Genomic DNA, 18,681 nt, shown 5'->3' with positions numbered 1-18,681 from the left:
TTTTTTTTTAAATTTATTTAAATGTGTTAATTATTAAATCAGTTTTTTTTCTTAATTTTAACAAATTTGTCTTGTGACTGCTGCCCGTCAGTTAACTGAAGTCAGCTTCAAATTCTTGTGATCCTTACAATACATTTACATTTAAACATTGACATCATCCGTCTTTCATGATCTCACGTGGATACTCTCAGCTGTTACCTGTTTGAATGATGCTTCTGTACTTTTACCTGCTTTGTGAAACAGACCCTTAGTCTATATGTGTGATTTATTTGAAACAAGGCGCTGCCACAGAAGTCTTCAGAAAAGACTCTTTCAGATCAGGATGTTTCCAAGACGTACACACATTTTTTTTTTCAACGTTTTCCATTGTTTATTATCATCCATTAGTCAAATACATATAAACAAACAGTAAGAAAAGGACAGAATAAGCAAATTTCTTTTTCACAAGGTTTCAATATCCCTTTTAAACACACCCCATTCACACCTGCAACTCCTTTTTTTAATTTAAAAAAAATTATGTAACATCTGTGCCAGTAAAAAGAAAAGAAGAAAAAAGAAACACATTATGGTACATGGACAATAAATAAAATAAATAAATAAGTAAAGAAAGAAATATGTAGCACTTTATTTACAACCCATAATTCAAGAAATATAAAATAAACATTCCGCTAACTTACAAGCAATAAACCCCACAGAATATACAACCGCCATTCTCTGGCACTGATATGATGCTTCGTACGTCAATAATGATACTGCTCATTCTGTGACTGGGAGCGCACGTCGATTCCTCTCACTTCTGGATTGACTTAGTTGAAGTAGAAAAAGCCTGTGGAGACAACACCATCTCTGGTGTTCATCAAGTGTTACACAATACTTTTATACAATACTTTTAAGGGCTGAAAACTTTTTTAAAGACAGGGAGACTCCAACAAGCTGTGGCTGGTTGGCTACTCCCGGAGGTACACGACTCCAGACTTCACTTAGGTGACTGTACAATTCAGAACGCAATGAATAATAATAATAATCATACATGAGCAGATTCTCAGTCATTAACAGCAGTGAGAGGAGATCAACCTGTGTGTGTTTCTAGATGTTTCAAAAGGCAAACTAAAAAAAAGTGGAGCGATTATGACAAGCACCTTTATAGCAACATTGAAATTAATTTAAAAAAGAATTAAAACTGTTCAATTGATTGATAAAGCATAGAAAACGTGTGCTAGTAATCAAATGTCTGGTTGGACTTTGAACATTTTTATTGTCATTTGGTGAGATAAAAAAAAAAAAAAGCTTTTGCAGCGTGAGGGAGGAAAAGAAAGAAGCAAGCACATCTGCTGTCTCCACGCTGAACTGCTGCGTTCTTTCCCCTCTCACCAGACTGAGCAGGAAGGAAGTGGAAGTTTTTGTTTTGGTGTGGCTAAAAGGTTCATATTCGGTCAGATTCAGGGTGTAAGCTGTAATGGAAGTGGTCTTATCAGGTCCACATGCGGGATGGAACAATTGGAATAACACCAGTTAGCACTGAATTTTCTTTTCAGCTTCCGAAATTAAAGCCACAGTCTGGGAACACGTTAGAGGAAAAGAAAGGAATTCCACACATTAATGGGACGATTTCAGAGACTCTGCCGTCATACTCTATAAAAATGTAAAAATAATGAATAATAAATGGTTAAAAAAATAATTTAAATAAAAAATAATTTATTTTAATGGCCAACAATTTAACAAAATCAAGGGAACGGCTATTTTTGTTTGAAGTGACAGCACCTTAAGAGAGCGTAACATGTACTTTTACCCAAAAACTAACTAACTGGAGAAAATATTTGTTTTTTGTGTCTTGTCTTGGAGAAAATAAAGCGTTATTTTCAACATGGTCAGCATGATGGCACTAATATTTGTCTCTAATGATAAAAGGCATTGACAGACATTGACCCTACCAGATGCAGGAGAGTGGAAACAGTTGAATGAGGTCAGAGAGGGAGAAGAGATACATCAACAACAAGAAAGAGAAGTTGTAACCCTGCCTTTGTAAAGTCGACCAATTACCAGAGAGGCTGAGACAGCTTTCCTTAAATTACACAAATTCTCAGGCACATACTTCCACCAAAATCCCACCTTCCAAATATTTTTGCACCACGAAACTGTTGGCAGCAGCACACTGAGAAATGTCAGATTGTCTAAGAGTGCCTGCCAGCCACCTGCAATATTAGAACAAAAAAGGTGGTAAAGAACTCGCTCTCCCTAAATTTCTCTTTGGGATTTTTTCACGGAGTCACTTTTCATCTGAACTCGTCCCTATTCATGTCAACAAAGCCAAGGTGGTGGCGAAATGCACAATTCAAGACCTTGGATATGTTGACCAGTTACATGGAAACCAATTGTGTCTAGATGAAAACATTATTTGTGTTTTTATTTGTCAGTTGTTGTTTTTTCTTACCTTGAATTAGACACAAAGACCTGAACTTTAACTTGATTAAATATTAAATAAAGGAAAACCTTCCATTTCCCAACATCTTGCATCAAAACTGTGACATTATGGACAAAGGGACTCTGATGGTCTTGCTGTGAAACAGATGACGGCATTTGAACTGCTCACATAAGTTAAAACAAACAAAGTAAAATCAAATAAATGATGTCCATAGTCATCATCAAAAGCCACAGTGGAAAAAAAAGAAAATCCAAATGTACTCAGGCATATTTGGGGACTTGAGACTAGAAAGGCAAAAAAGCACAGGAGGGGGAAGGAAAATCTCTATGTACACACTGAGTCCCTTTATATCACAAACAAGAGGTAATTCATAGGAGAAAAATATTGACAAACATCGGTGCATTTTCTTTGCAAAAAAGTCTACTTTTCTTTTCCGTTTTTCTTTTTTTTTTTTACATCTCTAGCACAACTGTACACCGTCTCGTGTTGAAAGAGGCAGTTTCCCATGGCAAAGCAAGACATAAGGACGTATCATGCTGCACTAATATAGTGCAAAAAATGACGCCTGGAAAAATTAGAAGGTAAAAAAAAGGCAGGCAGAAGCGACGCTCAACCGCTTTCTGCTTTTTGTTTTTCGCTTTCTGGCCTCAGTATCACAGAGCTGTGACATTAAGAGGAAAAAAGAAAATATTTGTGCTTCTATTTCGAGCAAAACTTTTGTTTTTGCGAAGACCCTCTGCAGGGAAGTCCAGGACATCCGAGTAGTGAAAAGGCAGACTTCCAAGAAGAAGAGTGGAAGAAGAAGAAGAAGAAAAAGAAGAAGAAGAAGAAGATAAACAACGTATGAAGGCTCTTGTGAGATAAGTATCAAAATTGTACATTGTTAGAAAAGAAAAACTGGAACGTCAAGGCTGCTGACGACATTTTTTTTCTTTTTCTTTTTTTTAGTGTCTTGAGGTTTTTTACTTTAACTTTCCGTCATAATGATGTGGAATTCCAGCGTCGTCCACCTGTCGGGTGGAAGCAGCAGCCCTGACACCCAGGAGGCTCCAGAGAAACACCCTGTTTCCTGCAGCAGGACAACTGTTTGTCTGTCTGTCTGTCCGTCCATCTGTCTGTCCGTCTGTCTGTCTGTCTGTCAGTGTGAACAGGAAGTCCAGGAAGTCAGTCCAGGAAGTCCAGGAAGTGGACTACATGTCGGCGTCGCCGTCGTAAGCCAGAGTCAGCGGCTTCAGCCTGTTGTTCATCTGCCGCCTCTGAGGCCTCTTTGGCTTTTTGCTGCAAACACACAAGAAGAAAGTTTTGTAAGAAAGTGTTTTCAGGTGTGGAGGGTCACATTCAGCTCACACTGCATTCACTCCGAGTCACAAGTTAATTATAGTCAATCCAACTTTGACTTTGAACAGTTTTCCTCTCAACCACTGGCTGTGAGACTGTGGAGTTTTTGATCCAAACCAGCGGAGACTCAGCCAACACAGTAATGACACGATAATAACAGAAAATAATCCAGCTGCTGCCGTTTTACACTCTGTAGGTGACACCCAGAGTGACACCCTGCCCCCTTATTCCTAGTACATTTATTATTTAATTATATGAAGCAAAGTTGTTTCTTTGAAAATGGTTCAAAATAGTTGGCAAAGCAGCAAAATGTTTAAGAAAATGATGAAAAGACACCTTGCTGGAAAGAGTTGCTGTTCCATTTAGAAGGAAATTGTAATTTGAAAAAAGATACTGGTCATTTTTTTCTGTTTTGTTGTAATTTTTCTTAGATATATAAAGTTTTGGTCTGGTCTCCGTCTCCTTACTCTCTAGTCTTGATAAGGTCTTGGTCTATGTTGGTGCTGTCTGGACTAGAACGCTAGTTGAGAGCACCACAGCGATACCACCAGGACCCCATGAAGAGGATTGAATGGACGGCTCACCTCGAGGACGAGATGCCCTGGAGTGAGTGAACAGGCACCAGGAGGTGTTTGCAACTGCCAGGAAGGCACGGTGAGGCCCTGCACTAGCTGATCAGAGTCTCAATACGAGTGGGCGGCGGTGGGAATGGAAGCGGCTGTTGCTGTTGCTGCTGCTGCTGCTGCTGCTGCTGTGGTTGGGATTGTGGACGCGGCTGCAGCAGCGTTTCGTACTGCTGCTCCTGCTCTGCTTCCCGCAGCTGCTGCTGTGGCTGCTGGAGGAGGAGGTGGCTGTGCTGGTGCTGGTGCTGGTGCAGCTCCTCCTGCTCTAGTTTCTGGCACTCGGGGCAGACGTAAGGCACTGAGTAGCCGTTGGGATCCGTCCAGTAAACCTCATCTGAGGGGGACTTGGGTCTGGATCTGCAGCAGCAGCACCCGCCACAGCTGAGCAGCAGAGGTGAGGATGAGCATGGAGACAGCAAAACAACATGGAGTGGGAAAAACAAAAAGAAAGATGACAAATGATAAATGATGATAAATGATAAATGAATAAAACTCAAAGCAAATGAACTGATGAATGAACTTAACATGAGCTGTGTTTCCATGACAGTTTTTTCCAAAATTAAAGTGATATTTCTAAAATGTCCACAAAGTAAAATTGCGATTTGCAGGTGTTTCCATTGAATGGTGTGAAGCGTATAAACCATAGTTCTCATAAATCTCACAAAACGAGATTTATGAGAAGTACATTTGCTTTTGTTTGTTTGCATTTGTTTGCTGTCAAGAATGGTTGAAATATTTTTCTCTTTTGATTAAAAACAATAAACATTCCATCTCCTCCTCCATCCAATCACAAGGAGCCATTTTCACTGGTCCGTGAACTTGTTACGTAACCCTATACGTCACGTCCGCTGATGTGTCGAAATGAAAAAAGTGTGTCCATGACACTTTTGCGATATACCTCTATATGGATAAGGGTGAAAAACCAGCTCATGAGAGCGTCAAAACATTTTAGCCATATTTGAGAGGTTTTTCTGAGAACTCAAAGCCAGGTTCTAAAGCCAGCTGGGCTTGTCAAAACTGCACTTCACCATCATGACTTTGCATCAGCTTTGTCACAGTTGTGCGGTTTGCTTTGTCATTGTCTTCATCCTGGAGCACATTCAAAATTGGCAAACAGCTTTGTTGTATAGCTGTGTTTACGTTACATAGTTATTTTAATAACTGGTCTTCAAAGAAACAAAACTGGGTTGGAGAACGGCTCACCAAAAACCCCTCAAATTTCTTAAAGCATTTTTTTGATAAAGCTTCTGAAAAGGTCATTGGTTCTTGATTATGACCATATTGCATCACTGAATTTTGCTGTCAGATTGAACTGAATGATGATGATGATGATGATGATGACGATGATGACGATGATGATGATGATGACGATGATGATGATGATGATGATGATGATGATGATGATGGCAGGGACTCGCAGTAGGAAAGGACTGAGAGAAGTGCTGCTACATTACCATGCTAAGTATGTCATGGAGCTGATGAAGATGAGCAGGACGAAGGCTCCGGCTGCCACTCCGTAAACCCAGGTCTTCAGCTTCCCATCTGCACAGGAGGCAAAATCACAAGGTTTATTATTATTATTATCGTTGTTGTTGTTGTTGTTGTTGTTGTTGCTATTATCTCTATCAATTCCTCGACTGCTGCACCTGTGTTTCTTTTTTATTTTCTTGTCACGCTGTATACATATGTAGACTTGTATGTATTATTTTTATATTTAGGTATATGTGCACATGTTAATGAATACTTGTATACATATATATTATATTATTTATATATATTATGCATCCTTGTATATAGATTCTTATTTTACCCCTCCATCGAGTTGCACATTGTTTACTTTACTTTACCTTTTTACATGATTTATGCTTTCAGTTTACTTTATCTTGTTAACACAAAGGAATGTAGATGAATTAGATGGAGGCTCAATGGAGGAGTTTTGAAGATCATTGCTTTGAAAATGATGTCAAGTCTTTTTGGGACACCGTGTACATTCATTAAAATGTATACTTGCAGCACAATAAAAAGCAATTTGATTTTCCTACCCACATAATGGTTATTAATTATATACATTCATACAAACAGTATGAGCGCTGTAAGTCGCCTGACAGCGTATTTCATTTTAAGGGTGACTGTTCATGTCCTCAAATAAACCAACAAAGCAGAAGAAGAAGGTGAACGAGGTATCCAGGTTTGTGCTCGCAGGCCACCGTAGTTCACTGGCAAACTCAGGAGAGAGAAAATGAGTGAAAGGGTGCTGCAATCTAAAATGTAACCACTGGATGTCGCTGCTTCTTCTATAAAATCTCCAAATATTACACACTTTAACTGACTTTAACTTCCATGTCACACCATGAAGACGACAAGGTGCGGGGAGGTGAGTTACCTGGACCGAAGGGCTGCAGGAACCAGGTGCGGCCCGCCCTGCCAGGCGAGCTGGCCTCAGGCTGGGCCGGGCTGAAGGCTCGGATGGTCTTCACGTCAGCCTTGTTGTCGCCAGCGGTGGGGATCTCCAGCACTGGGATGACGGTGCACTGGTCCAGCACGCCGTCCGAGGTCATCACCTCGGTGTAGCCCTCCTCACAGCCGCACACACCCGCCTGGAACAGGAAGCGGGAGGATTTGAATAGAGATTTGAAGTTACACCGCAAGGTGGTAGAAATTAAGAATTAAGCATTTCATTTATAAAAGCATTCTAAAAAATATGCATATTAATTATGGGTCAGGAGAAACCCAACAGTAGATAACTTGTTTTTCTGAAAAAGTAAAGATACAAAAAAATCACAACAAAATACTTTATTTTAACGCAATAGTTTCAACACAACAGTTGTACGTCCTCATGAGGCCCTCTGTGGTTGGTTGAGTCTATCCAGAGTTTAATATTTATGACGACAGTTCTAACGTCTGTCCTGTTGGGTGCGACGGAAGTTCAAGCGTTCATGTTTTTCCGCCACCACGTGCAGTGCGAAATTTCTCCACTAGGTGGCAGTGCAAACTAAGTCTGATTCCCCGCGGCCAGAGGAAGCTTTCATTCATTCTGTTCTCTCCTGAGTTGAAGTGTAAAACCCTGCTGGCTGCTAACCAATGGAACAGCCAGCAGTCTTTTTGTAATGCGGAATATGATGCTGGATCATAAAAAAAAAATGGGTTGTGAACTTTTGGACTAACGCATGGTGTTAAGATTCAGATTTCATTCAGATTCAGATTTCATTTATTGCCATTTGTGTAAAAACACATAGGAATTTGTTGCGGCAGTACCCAGTGAGCCGATTGATTAAGTTATCATAAAATAAGCACATTATTATTGAAAACCAACTTTAGTTCAGACGAAACAAAAAAATAATAAATGTACACACACACACACACACACACACACACACACACACACTGAATGTACATCATTTATTTCATAAACTCTTATTATCTCCACTGGTTTGGTTTTGTACATTTATTCATAACGGAGAGCAACACTCAGTTCCTCTCTTATTTTTTTTGTCCTATTACTTTTAAAATAAACATAATAGATAGTTTCAGCCTCATGGATGCGATGGACCACCAGCCCGGGAGGCAGCCTTGACTCAGCCCCCTGGTGAGCAACGGGAGAATAGTCGAAGACGGCAATAACGGCTAACATATGAGGACTGTGAGTGTATTTTGACCAAAAGCAACCATAGTTTTAAGGCTAATTGCAAAGTGCAACTGCTGCATCATGAAGCTAAACAGTTAGCCACCACAGCTAACTCCATGTTTTGCAAGTATGTTGTGTTCACTGGCAACAAAATTGAAGAAACAGCGATTCTGCCCCTTCAGTTTCGCGTCATATAGCGATTTTAACGCTGCTAGCGTGTTAGCATCGGTTGAGTGAAGCTGTTGCTTGCTGTTCTGTGCTTTGTGTGGACTTGAGTTGTGCGGATACTCTTGTCCAATAAACGACTCTGTGACTCAAGTGATAGTTTCAGCGTCTACATTTTCTCTGCAAAGGCAACAAACAGGGACCTTGGCTACACCTTGCAGCACTAACTCTATCCGGCTGAGCTGGGACCAAGTCGCAGTGGAAACGCACCAGTGCCGGGCCAAGGTGGCCCGAGCTAGTGATGTGAGATCAGGTATTTTTCAAATTTGATATGATAATCGATATTTTTGGGATCGATATTGCAATATCGATATCAAAATATACTTTTTGGTTTGTAATGTTTCGAAAAAAAAACATTTTGCCTTCTTTATCCATGTGTGCTATATGGAAATAAATATAGATGTTTCCTTAAAATTATCGATACGATAATTTACTCTGATTAACGACCGATACATCGATAACAATATCGATATGCACATCACTAGCCTGAGCCCAGTAGTGCCAGTGGAAACACCAGCTGTGCTAGTACTAGTGGAGCGTGAGTGGAAATGTGCACTTTGTGTGCTCCTCTACTCTTGACTCACCTCTGTGCACAGGGAGCGTGCCTTGGTGCACGGTGGGTCACATGACCGGTCAGACATGGGCTTGGCCGACATTGGACATCCACCTGCAGAGCAGAGCATTGAAGGAGATGAATATGGAGAACAGACCTGACATAAAAATCACATGAGACCATCCTGCATAGTGGAATTCATCATATCAATCATCATGTATTTTATTTACATCATTAAAACGTTTGGTTAGCTCATAGGCATTATTTAGAATATTATTTCATATTACTTGTTTTTGTTTAGTTGTCTACTAAAATTTGAAAATAGATGTTCTTACTGAGTGATTTTTGTAATTTCAGATTTTTTTTTCAGATGTTTTTAAAAGAGATTTTAAAGTCATTTTTGCACCATTGAAGCTCGTCAAAGAGATTTTACTTTAGGAGTCAAAAAAACCTCTGACACGCCTGAGTTTGTGTCTTTGGTAGCATATAGCATATAACAATTTTCTATTCATACATAGGGGACACATACTTTAAATAAGAGATGCACTGATACCACTTTTTTACAGAACCAGTAGAGTACGAGTACTTGCATTTCAGTACTCAAGTACTCAAGTTTAATTGCAGTACAAAGACAAATTTAACAAAATTGTCAAATACAAGCATATACAACTTGTATCGGTGTTGTGGTATTGCCATATATTTTAGAAGTGCGAGTAGAGTACTCAACTCTGTTATCAGAGCCAGTTTTCGTTCAACCCTACTTTAAATATATTGAAATTTGAAGGCAACTACGTAAAACTGTGGGTGTGGTTTGAGTATCTCAGAGATTCCTGATTTCTGGTCACAGAAATAAAATTGAGCAAGAAACAGTTTCACAGTTTGACTTTATCAAAAAGAAAAACGACAGGAAAAGGGGGCAAATAGGTTGCATGTAAACCACAAAAGTTTTTGATTCAGTCACTTTGCATTGCTGTTCATGTGATGTTCGGGGTGGTGAGGAGGACACAGTGCCACTGTGAGGACAGGGAGCGCAACTAATGCTGATCCTGCCAGCAGGCATTCAGCAAAAACACATGTACGCAGAAACATGAGGATGTATCTGAGCCACTTGAATATGTATTAAATTTATCGCTGTGAATATTTATGAGGGGAACAACGAGGGGGAAGAGAGGGAAACATTGAACAGAAGAGTGGGGGAGGGAAGAGGAGGGGAGGTGAGGGCGCTGCTGTGTGCTGAGAATAAAGCAAATGAGCAGTGCGTGCGCAGTAAAGGCTGATCCACACTGAAATGCAGTGGCCCCACCTGCTGTTCACTCCAGGATTTGTAAGATAGCGAGACAACCCAGCTAGTCTGGTATGTATTCAAAGAAAACAACAGTAAAACAAAACTCTTATGCCTGTCCGAGCTGTGTCTGAAGCATCGCTGTGTGTAAAAAAAGGAAAAAATAATTAATAAAGCTGCAAGCAGCGTTTGCAGGACTGAGCCGCCGTGGTCGGCGACACCTGCCGACCCTTCCCGATACTTGCCGACTCCTCCCGACAGCTGCTGACCACTCCCAACACCTGCCGGCTCCTCCCAACAGCTGCCGACCCCTCCTGACACCTGCTGACCCCTCCCAACCCTTTCAGAATCCTGAAATTCTGAAGTGGTTGAAATTTGTCTGACAGAATTCTAAATTCTGTCATAGCTGAAATAGCTGAATGGGAGTAAACAACAGCTGAGCAGAAGTTCTTGTTGACCGTTGCGGAGAAATGTGCGTCTGGTGTGAACGGGAGTTCCGGTGTGAACCCAGCTTAAGCCTTTTTGTCCCTTTTACTAGCCCGTAGTCGGCCTCTCTGGACGATTTCTTGGAAAAAATACTTTATGGGGTTAAAACTGGCTTGAAATGCAAACTAACAGAATTTTACACATGCAATTCAAACCATGATTAATTGCGATAAAAATAATAATAATCGTTTGACAGCCCTAGTTATTTTATTAAAATATTTTTGTTCTTTGTCTTAAGACACCACTACCTGTGTTGACCTAAAGGCTGTGTTTTTTTTTAAGTTAGCTGTCTCTGTAAAACAAAACAAAAAAAAACTAAATATAAATTTTTCGGGTGTGCTCAGCCTTTTCCACAGGTGCTCTTCCAAAGCTCCTTCTCACGGTCAACGTCCCCTGGTGGTTGGAACGCGCACACTGACTTTAATGGCTCACCGCAGACACTTCCGGTGTCAATTAGGGGTGAGATGTGAGATACACGGGTGTGTGGATGCGTGTGGAGCGGCAGCAGTGGGACACTGGGTGCACTGGGTCAAAGCGGACACTTGAAGGCCTCGTTAGCTGGAAGTGGCCAGTAGAGACCGCAGGAAGTCTGACACCCAGGAGGAGACAGTTTAAGTGGCCACGTCGCTGGTGTCAAAGGCTTACTTACAGCGGGAGTTTAAGTCAGTTTTGAATGCCAAGGTGACGACTGACTGGTTTTTCTGCTGGCGCTTAAATATACAGTTTCTGAGGTCTGATATCTCTGCCGGACAGATTAGACACTCGATCTCCCAGTCGGGAGACACTTGAGTGACAATTAAGAGGTGTTTCTGTATTGTTTAGTTGCCTCAATCATCATGCAATCATCTGCAATTTAAAATGAAAATAACATGGTGCATTAGCGCAGCAGCTGCAGCAACATGTTCAATAGTTTAATAGTTTAATAGTTTGCTTCGTTATCATCTCATTGGTCTCTCATATGAATTGGTGACAATGTGCTGTTTATTGGAGCAGTTTGGCCCAGAGTTGAAGCTCACAGAGTTTAGTGTTGGTGGACTGATTAAAACTTTGTGAAAGAAAGCTTTGAAAATCACATTTTATTTTGTAAGTGTTGACAGTATCAGTGGCCTCAGTTACTGAGTCTGAATGATGTTTTAAATGCTCCGGAAACTAAGTTTTGCTCCACTAGGTCCCTGTATGAAGGTGATGTGATGTGTCAGTGTGATTCTCTCTGGATTCTGGAGCAGTAGTGTCATATTGGGGATAATATACACTCCTATACCACATATGACAGTGTCAGTGTTGGCCTGGCTGTGAAATGCACGGCCCACCACTGCTCGGCTATAACAGTTGTAACAGCCCCCCCACCCCCACCCAGGCTTACCAGTGACATTCTGACCGTCAGAGCGCTGACACCAGACCAGCCGGGATGCCGCCCTCCACAGTCCAGTCCTCCACTTGTATTCAAAGCACTGACCCTCTGCAGGGAAGGCAAATATTAACAAACAACTCCACATGAAAAACAGTATTAAAATGGCTTTTCAGCACAACTTCCGCATCAGTTCACCTGTGCACGGCCGCGCTTCAAGCTGCTGCTCCGGACACTGCAGCAGGTTCTCCGGGTCCTGAGCCACCACCGCTCGCGAGCGAACCTGGACTGAGCCGAAGCCCAGGTCATCTCCGTTCAAACAGCTCAACTGGCAGGGACTCCAGTCGGTCCAGTGCGTCAGGTAGCACTCTCCTGGAACGCAGATGGAAGGGTCATTCAAGGACAATAGTTCAATAGAGTTAGAGGGCCAACAGATAATAAAGATCCAGTCAACAACATTATGTGATTGTGTATTTGTGTAATTGTACACTTTAAAATACTATTTATTTTACTTATTCATAAGTAAGTGCTCAATTTATTTATTTTTTTTAACATGGTTTGTACCTCACTAGTTTCATAACCCTGGTTATGGCCTTGCTCATGGTTGATAAAACCTTGTTTATCACTGCCTCTGCGCAGTTTGACTACTCTGCTTTAAACAAGATAAAAGGTGAAGTACTGTAGTAGTTCACCTCCACCTCCTGTTCCAATAGTTGCCCTGGAAAGCAAGATTTTCACACTCTGCCCTGCTTTGCCTCTAACTAGTGATATTGACTCGTGATTGATTGCCTCTGCGGCTACTGCAGTGTTACAGCCACATGCAGCCTCTGCTGTCTCTACTCTTCTCACACATGTTCTCTTTTGCCAGCGAGTCTCTGAGGTGAGTGGCTTTAACGTGGGCACAACGCAGCCCATTTATGAACTGTGTTCAAAAAGAATGAGAAGAATAGCTCCTTTTTTTCCCACTGCACGGCAACGGCACTTCAAGCTCTCACCACAACAACAAAAAGAAAAGCACTCAACAGTAATTGCTATTGCATTGAGGACGCTGCTGCTGCTGCTGCAGTGAAAAGCTCAGTAAGAAGGCCAGCATGGGATAAAAGCTCCTGACAATAGGCCTGTATGACAAATGTTGTTGTTTTATATTGTGTGTGGCTAACGTGGACAACAGGACCTTATTGACTGAGGAGTGTTGGGTCTGATACAGTCTCATACTATGAATGTCCTCTCACCTGGGCACGGCACCGTGCAAGCCTCCTGCAGGACGATGTTGGTGTCTCCGTCCACTGAAGGCTCCTGCTCACCGCAGAGCTCGTCGTCCACCAGGCTGCCTTCCTGCCCACTGGAGCCGTCCGACACGAAGCACGACACGTTCCTGAAGCGAAGACCTTCTCCGCATCTTGCGCCCTGCCAGGAAGAACAGCAGCAGAAACACAACAGGCTCAACATGCAGCACACGCAGGTATAAAAATGTCACTTTTGAAGATTGATCCCGGATCTGCTTCACGTCCTGGTTGCTAGAAAACACAACATTGTTCACGCTTGCGATGTTACGTGCTTATAAAGTTGTGAGAAGCTTCGAAAAATAATTACAATGAGAATGTGAAAATCTACTGTGAATTTGGAAGGAAAATCAGAGAAAGAACAACTAAGAACCTGAACCTGTTTGGAAATTACAAAATGAATAATGAAACGAAGAAAGGAAAAAAATAGAGGAGATCCTATTTTTTCTTGTTTGTCTCTTTTTAATAGATTAAAAAAATAATTGCGTTACAAAGAGGGAGGGGCTCAGAGGGAACATAGTACGCCAAAGTTTTGGTTATTTTTGCTTTCATGAATAATTTAGAGGGAAATTGATTCAGCCACCACAAAAAAATGATTTCCCTTTCTTATCAAATTACAGCTTATTGAGTGAAGGCCAAAGCTGTCAATCAAGGGTCATCTGAGACCGTCTTCTGCTGAAAGTTTTATTTGGTCAAAATATAAACTAAGCGTTAGTCTAAACTGAAATTTTCTTCGGCCTCAGATTAACACTGAGATCCCTTGCTGTGATTGGCTACTTTCATCATCACATCATCAAAGAAATCCAGCATTGTTTCATATCAGCACTTCTGGAATAATGTCTTCATAAGGAATTATAGAACATCACTGACACTTTAAGTCATTGTCTAAAACATTTTTAATAAATGGTAGTTATAATACGGTAATAACATCCAGGACTTCATTGTCACTTTGCCCTGGAGGTTGTAAAACATTGAGAGTGATTAACTTGTAACACATTATATCCACCACTATTATCCTTTGTTACTGATGTCATAAGTTGTCATACATCATTATGAACATTTATGACATATCTGATAATGCCTTATAAAGGCACTCATAATACATTATACAATAGAGCAGACCTGGACAAAGTACGGCCCGTGGGGCCACATCCGGCCCGCTGCGTGTCCCTGTTCGGCCCACGTGAGGCCAGTCATAAATTAAAAGGTAGTTTGGCTCGATCGCATGGAGAGAGAGAGAATCGTGAGGATGCTTCCACGGGACTTCAGCGCGACTCCCCACCCCACCCCCAGTCGACAAAACTTCCGTGGCCCTCCGACACAATTCTGGTTTGTGATGTGGCCCCTTGAAAAAAAAAAAATGCCCGCCCCTGCAATAGACCTTCGTAGAAAGTGTTACCCAAATTTCAAACCTGTCTGACAAATACAATTTTCTTAGTCAATCTCAATAAGCAGTGTGACAGAGTACCAGACCTCGGACTTGCACTCGGACCAGGCGCTGTATCTCCAGCTGTAGCAGGGCTTCACCAGGCAGGGCTTCCACTGCTCCATCTGGGACGCACACGGCCGGCCGTCACCCTGCGGAGCCTGGACCACCGTCCGCCGTCGCCACAGTTTGCCTGCAAAAACACAAGTAGATATCCATCAATCCATCTTCATTATCTGCTCTCCTCCTGTTCTCAGGGTCCTGGGAGTCTGCTGGAGCTTCTCCCAGCTGTCACTGGGTGAAGGCAAGGTGACACCCTGGACCAGTGGCCACTTTACATAGAGACACATAACCATTCACACTCACACACACACCCACACCCACTGAAAATCTAGAGTTTCCAATTCACCTCACATGCATGTTGTTTGAGTGTGGGAGGAAGCTGGAGAACCTGGAGAGAAGCCAGCAGACACAGAAAGGTCCAAGGCCTGGAATCGAACCCACAACCTTCTTCCTGTGAGGCGGCAGCACTAACCGCTGCGCCACCATGTGGCCCAAAAGCAGATATGAGGAAGCGAAAATCATTGATTGATGAAGACGTCGACTGTGATGTTGAAATTGGACCCGTTCAGTCTGAAATGAGGTCAAAGGGGACATCCAGGTCGAGGTCGAGGCTCAAAACTAAAGGATGTATGGACAATAATATGCATACTTAAAGAACTGCCAAGGTGACCTTAGTGGTCTCCTGGATTTGGATGCTGATGTTGAGGCACAATGACTGAGGCCTTTTCTTCCACTGGACTTGGTTTCAGTAAGAAAAACCCAAGAGGCCTAATAAATAAGTGTCACATGAATTAAAACAGTTTACCATTGACACCCTTCTGTCGAGCTGATCTATGAGTTTGTTGCTCTTGGTTGATGCTCATTTCAAGCCAAAAGAGTCTGGTTTTTATTTTTAGGTCAATGCTCTCGTATTCCTTTGGGTTGCCAGTTGCTCGGCGGGGGTGGAGGGTTGAGCAGAAGGTGGCAGCAAAGACCGGCGGTATAAAACAAATTCGAGTTTTGTGCCAAGTGTCAACTCCTTGGCTGGAGAAGACAAACACAGCGCTATGAGTAGCTCACTGTGCAGGTGGGATGGACACCAGGAACACAGCTGGCTGTTTTCATCACGGCTGGTTCATCATCCTGCATCACTTCTTTCTGGGGTGTTTGTTTTCCATGAAAAACCCCAACAAACAAACAAACTAACCAAAAAACACAACTCATGTCAACGTGCTGCAAACAGCCGCTCTTCCAGGCATCCTGGCAGCGAGGCGGCAGGTGAAGAGAAACACCAGAACTGAAACTGAGACGTCTCACTTCCTGTGGTTGGTTTCCTCACACAAGGTGGGGGAGGGAGGGTGGCGAGAGGTGGTGGGGGGTTGCTATCCTCGCCGCCGCTGAGGGAGAGATGAAGCTTCGAAGAAACCACTAAAGCCTCTACTGGTTTCATATCTACTGTTGGCTGAGTGCTCCCAGAGCCCCAGAGCACACAGCCTTAATGGAGCAGCAATCAATGGCCTCATCCTCTGCAGTTACACTGGAATTACACTGCAGTTACACTGGAGAACGTTGTTATCCCTCACTGCTGCATGGCTGGACAGCCAGTGGTTCCCACATCCTCAAGCACCATTACCATAGAGGAGGAGGCGGGACCTTGTCAGTAAACCAATGGGTGATAAGTGCCAGCAGCCCACAACAGCGACAGATACAGCGCCACCGCCTGGGTGAGGTTAAGGAATATTGTAGTTGTAATCCAGAAAACATTTATGGAGCTGAGATTTAAAGAGAAAAGAAGATGTTCTTGAGAATGGTGGAATTTAGCAGATATTACAGCCAATGAAAATTTACGGATAATCCAGTATTAAATGAAGGACAGAACTTACTGCACACGAGACATAGTTGATAAATATGATTAAAGTTTATCGAGGGAACTGTTTTAAATGCGGCACCACAGATTCATCAATTCACGCTTTTCTAGGAGTGCAATAAAATTCAGAAGGTTTGGTCCGATATAGAACTGCGGTTATTCAAAAGTATCAGGGGCTAATTTCAGTTTTAACCATCAATTTGTATATTTCAAGACACAAGTCACAAGATAGAGTGAGGTTCCCACAGAAATGGATTCTCCTTTTCTCATCTGTCATTTTGAAAAAACACTGCAAGTGTACACACCATCCTACATTATTACAGTGGAAAAAATAGATTGCTGGGTTATTATTTGAACATGGAAAATTTCAATAGCTACAGAAAGGAGGAAATGAACTCCATTTCAACCTATATGGGGAAAAATAGTACAAGCATTTGGTTTATAGAAACAAGACAACGCAGCCTTTTCTGTTTTATGCCGTTTCCTTTATTGACTCATCTATTTTATTTATTGCTATTATATCACAGGTGTATTTGAGTTGAAAATGATTGTATTTTGTTTTGTATGGCCAGATGTAAAGGTGAGGAGGTTGAGCTCGTTTGTCTGATTTTTTTAATGAATTTATTAATTTATTTATTTTAGTTTTGTTGTTGGTCGTAAATGTTGTGGGTTTTTGTTTGATTTGGTTTTGGTGTTGTGTTGTTTTGTGGAATTTAAACATAAACTTGAGGAACTTGAGGAGGTCTCAATCTGCTGCTTTTCTGATGGAACTCTTTTCATTTCGTCAAGTCAAAAGGAAACCAAACCTAAACCTGATGAAACACAGTGTAACGGAAAAACCTGCACAGTTTTAATGATGCAGTTTGGGCTGAACACCAAGAAGCTGAGAGATGTGAAAATCCTGCAAGTTAAAACTAGATGGTGAGTTCGGAAATACCCAAGCAAATAAAGCATCCTTTATTTTAACTGTGATAAACCAACATAGAAAGCCTACATGTACACACGCAGACACACACACACACACACACACACACACACACACACACACACACATCCATACCTGCCAGTCCACAGGTGTAGCTACACTCTGACCACGGGGACCAGTCAGACAGCTGGCAGTTGACGGGACATTCCACCACACAGGAAGCGTTCATCTGCCACTTCCTGTCGAGGCCCAGCTGCCAGAGGAGTGACAGTGTGATGCGCTCAGTTGTCTCTCATTGAAACAACATGACACTTTCTTCTGGAGTAAAAACTCACTGGAGCTCTCACCTCTTTGCAGAACTTCAGGTCGACAGACTTGCCGTCGCTGCGAACGCAGTCCAGCATGCGAGTTTTGATACCGTTTCCACATACAGCCCGCTCACTCAGCTGACACGTGCTCCAATCTGCAGGGCCAGACACAGTACCTTGTTGGATATATATATATATGTACGTATATACATATATATATACATATATATGTATATATATATATGTATATATATATATATACATATATATATATATATATATATATATATATATATATATATACATATATATATACATATACACATATATATATATATGTATATATATATATATATATATATATATATATATATATATACATACATATATATATATATATATATATATATATATATATATATATATATATATATATATATATGTATATATATATGTATATATATATGTATATATATATATATATATATATATATATATATATATATATATATATATATATATATATATATATATATATACATATAAGTTTAAGTTTAAACTTTGGTGTAAACTTACCAGTGATGTTATATGAGTAGTGGAAGCAGTTGCTGTTGAGTTTGCAGGGCTCTGTCTCTATGGTTGCTGGACACTCCTTCCCTCCTCCAGGCTGTCGCAGCACGGAAGCAGATCTTTGTCGAGTGCTGTTGCTGCTACATGGCTGAGGAAACACGGAGCGTTTGGAGCCACTTGGTGGTTAACAAACTTTGTCGAGGCAAACACTCTTATCTTACATTTAAAAGAAAGTTTCAATCTTGTATTAACTTCAATTGACTGATTCTTCTTATCGTTTTTGATATCTTTTTGATAATTCATATTTTTTGTTGCGTATTTTGTGAGTGTATTATACTCACTAATATTTGTCTGTGTG

General features: G+C 41.4%; 1 protein-coding gene across 1 annotated transcript in view; it reads right to left on the bottom strand.

Annotated features, from left to right (window-relative positions):
• Positions 1-304: 304 nt before the first annotated feature.
• The window catches only part of thsd7aa (thrombospondin, type I, domain containing 7Aa), an 84,958-nt gene continuing 66,581 nt past the window's right edge, over positions 305-18,681 (bottom strand). Inside the window, exons 18-28 of the mRNA XM_076051489.1 lie at positions 18,330-18,471; positions 17,793-17,908; positions 17,581-17,698; positions 14,659-14,804; positions 13,135-13,309; positions 12,101-12,274; positions 11,918-12,013; positions 8,818-8,900; positions 6,767-6,980; positions 5,838-5,925; positions 305-3,700 (exon numbers count right to left, since the gene is read on the bottom strand). Coding sequence (XP_075907604.1) covers positions 3,613-3,700; positions 5,838-5,925; positions 6,767-6,980; positions 8,818-8,900; positions 11,918-12,013; positions 12,101-12,274; positions 13,135-13,309; positions 14,659-14,804; positions 17,581-17,698; positions 17,793-17,908; positions 18,330-18,471 — 1,440 coding nt within the window. The 3' untranslated portion in view covers positions 305-3,612. The remainder of the gene's footprint in view (positions 3,701-5,837; positions 5,926-6,766; positions 6,981-8,817; positions 8,901-11,917; positions 12,014-12,100; positions 12,275-13,134; positions 13,310-14,658; positions 14,805-17,580; positions 17,699-17,792; positions 17,909-18,329; positions 18,472-18,681) is intronic.

The sequence above is a fragment of the Nelusetta ayraudi genome, unplaced genomic scaffold, assembly GCF_046127955.1.
Source record: "Nelusetta ayraudi isolate G7.1 ecotype Tasmania unplaced genomic scaffold, CSIRO-AGI_Nayr_v1 ptg000135l, whole genome shotgun sequence".
Classification (NCBI taxonomy): domain Eukaryota; kingdom Metazoa; phylum Chordata; class Actinopteri; order Tetraodontiformes; family Monacanthidae; genus Nelusetta; species Nelusetta ayraudi.
Note: the sequence above shows the minus strand (reverse complement) of the source record. Positions and strands in the feature narration are given on the sequence as shown.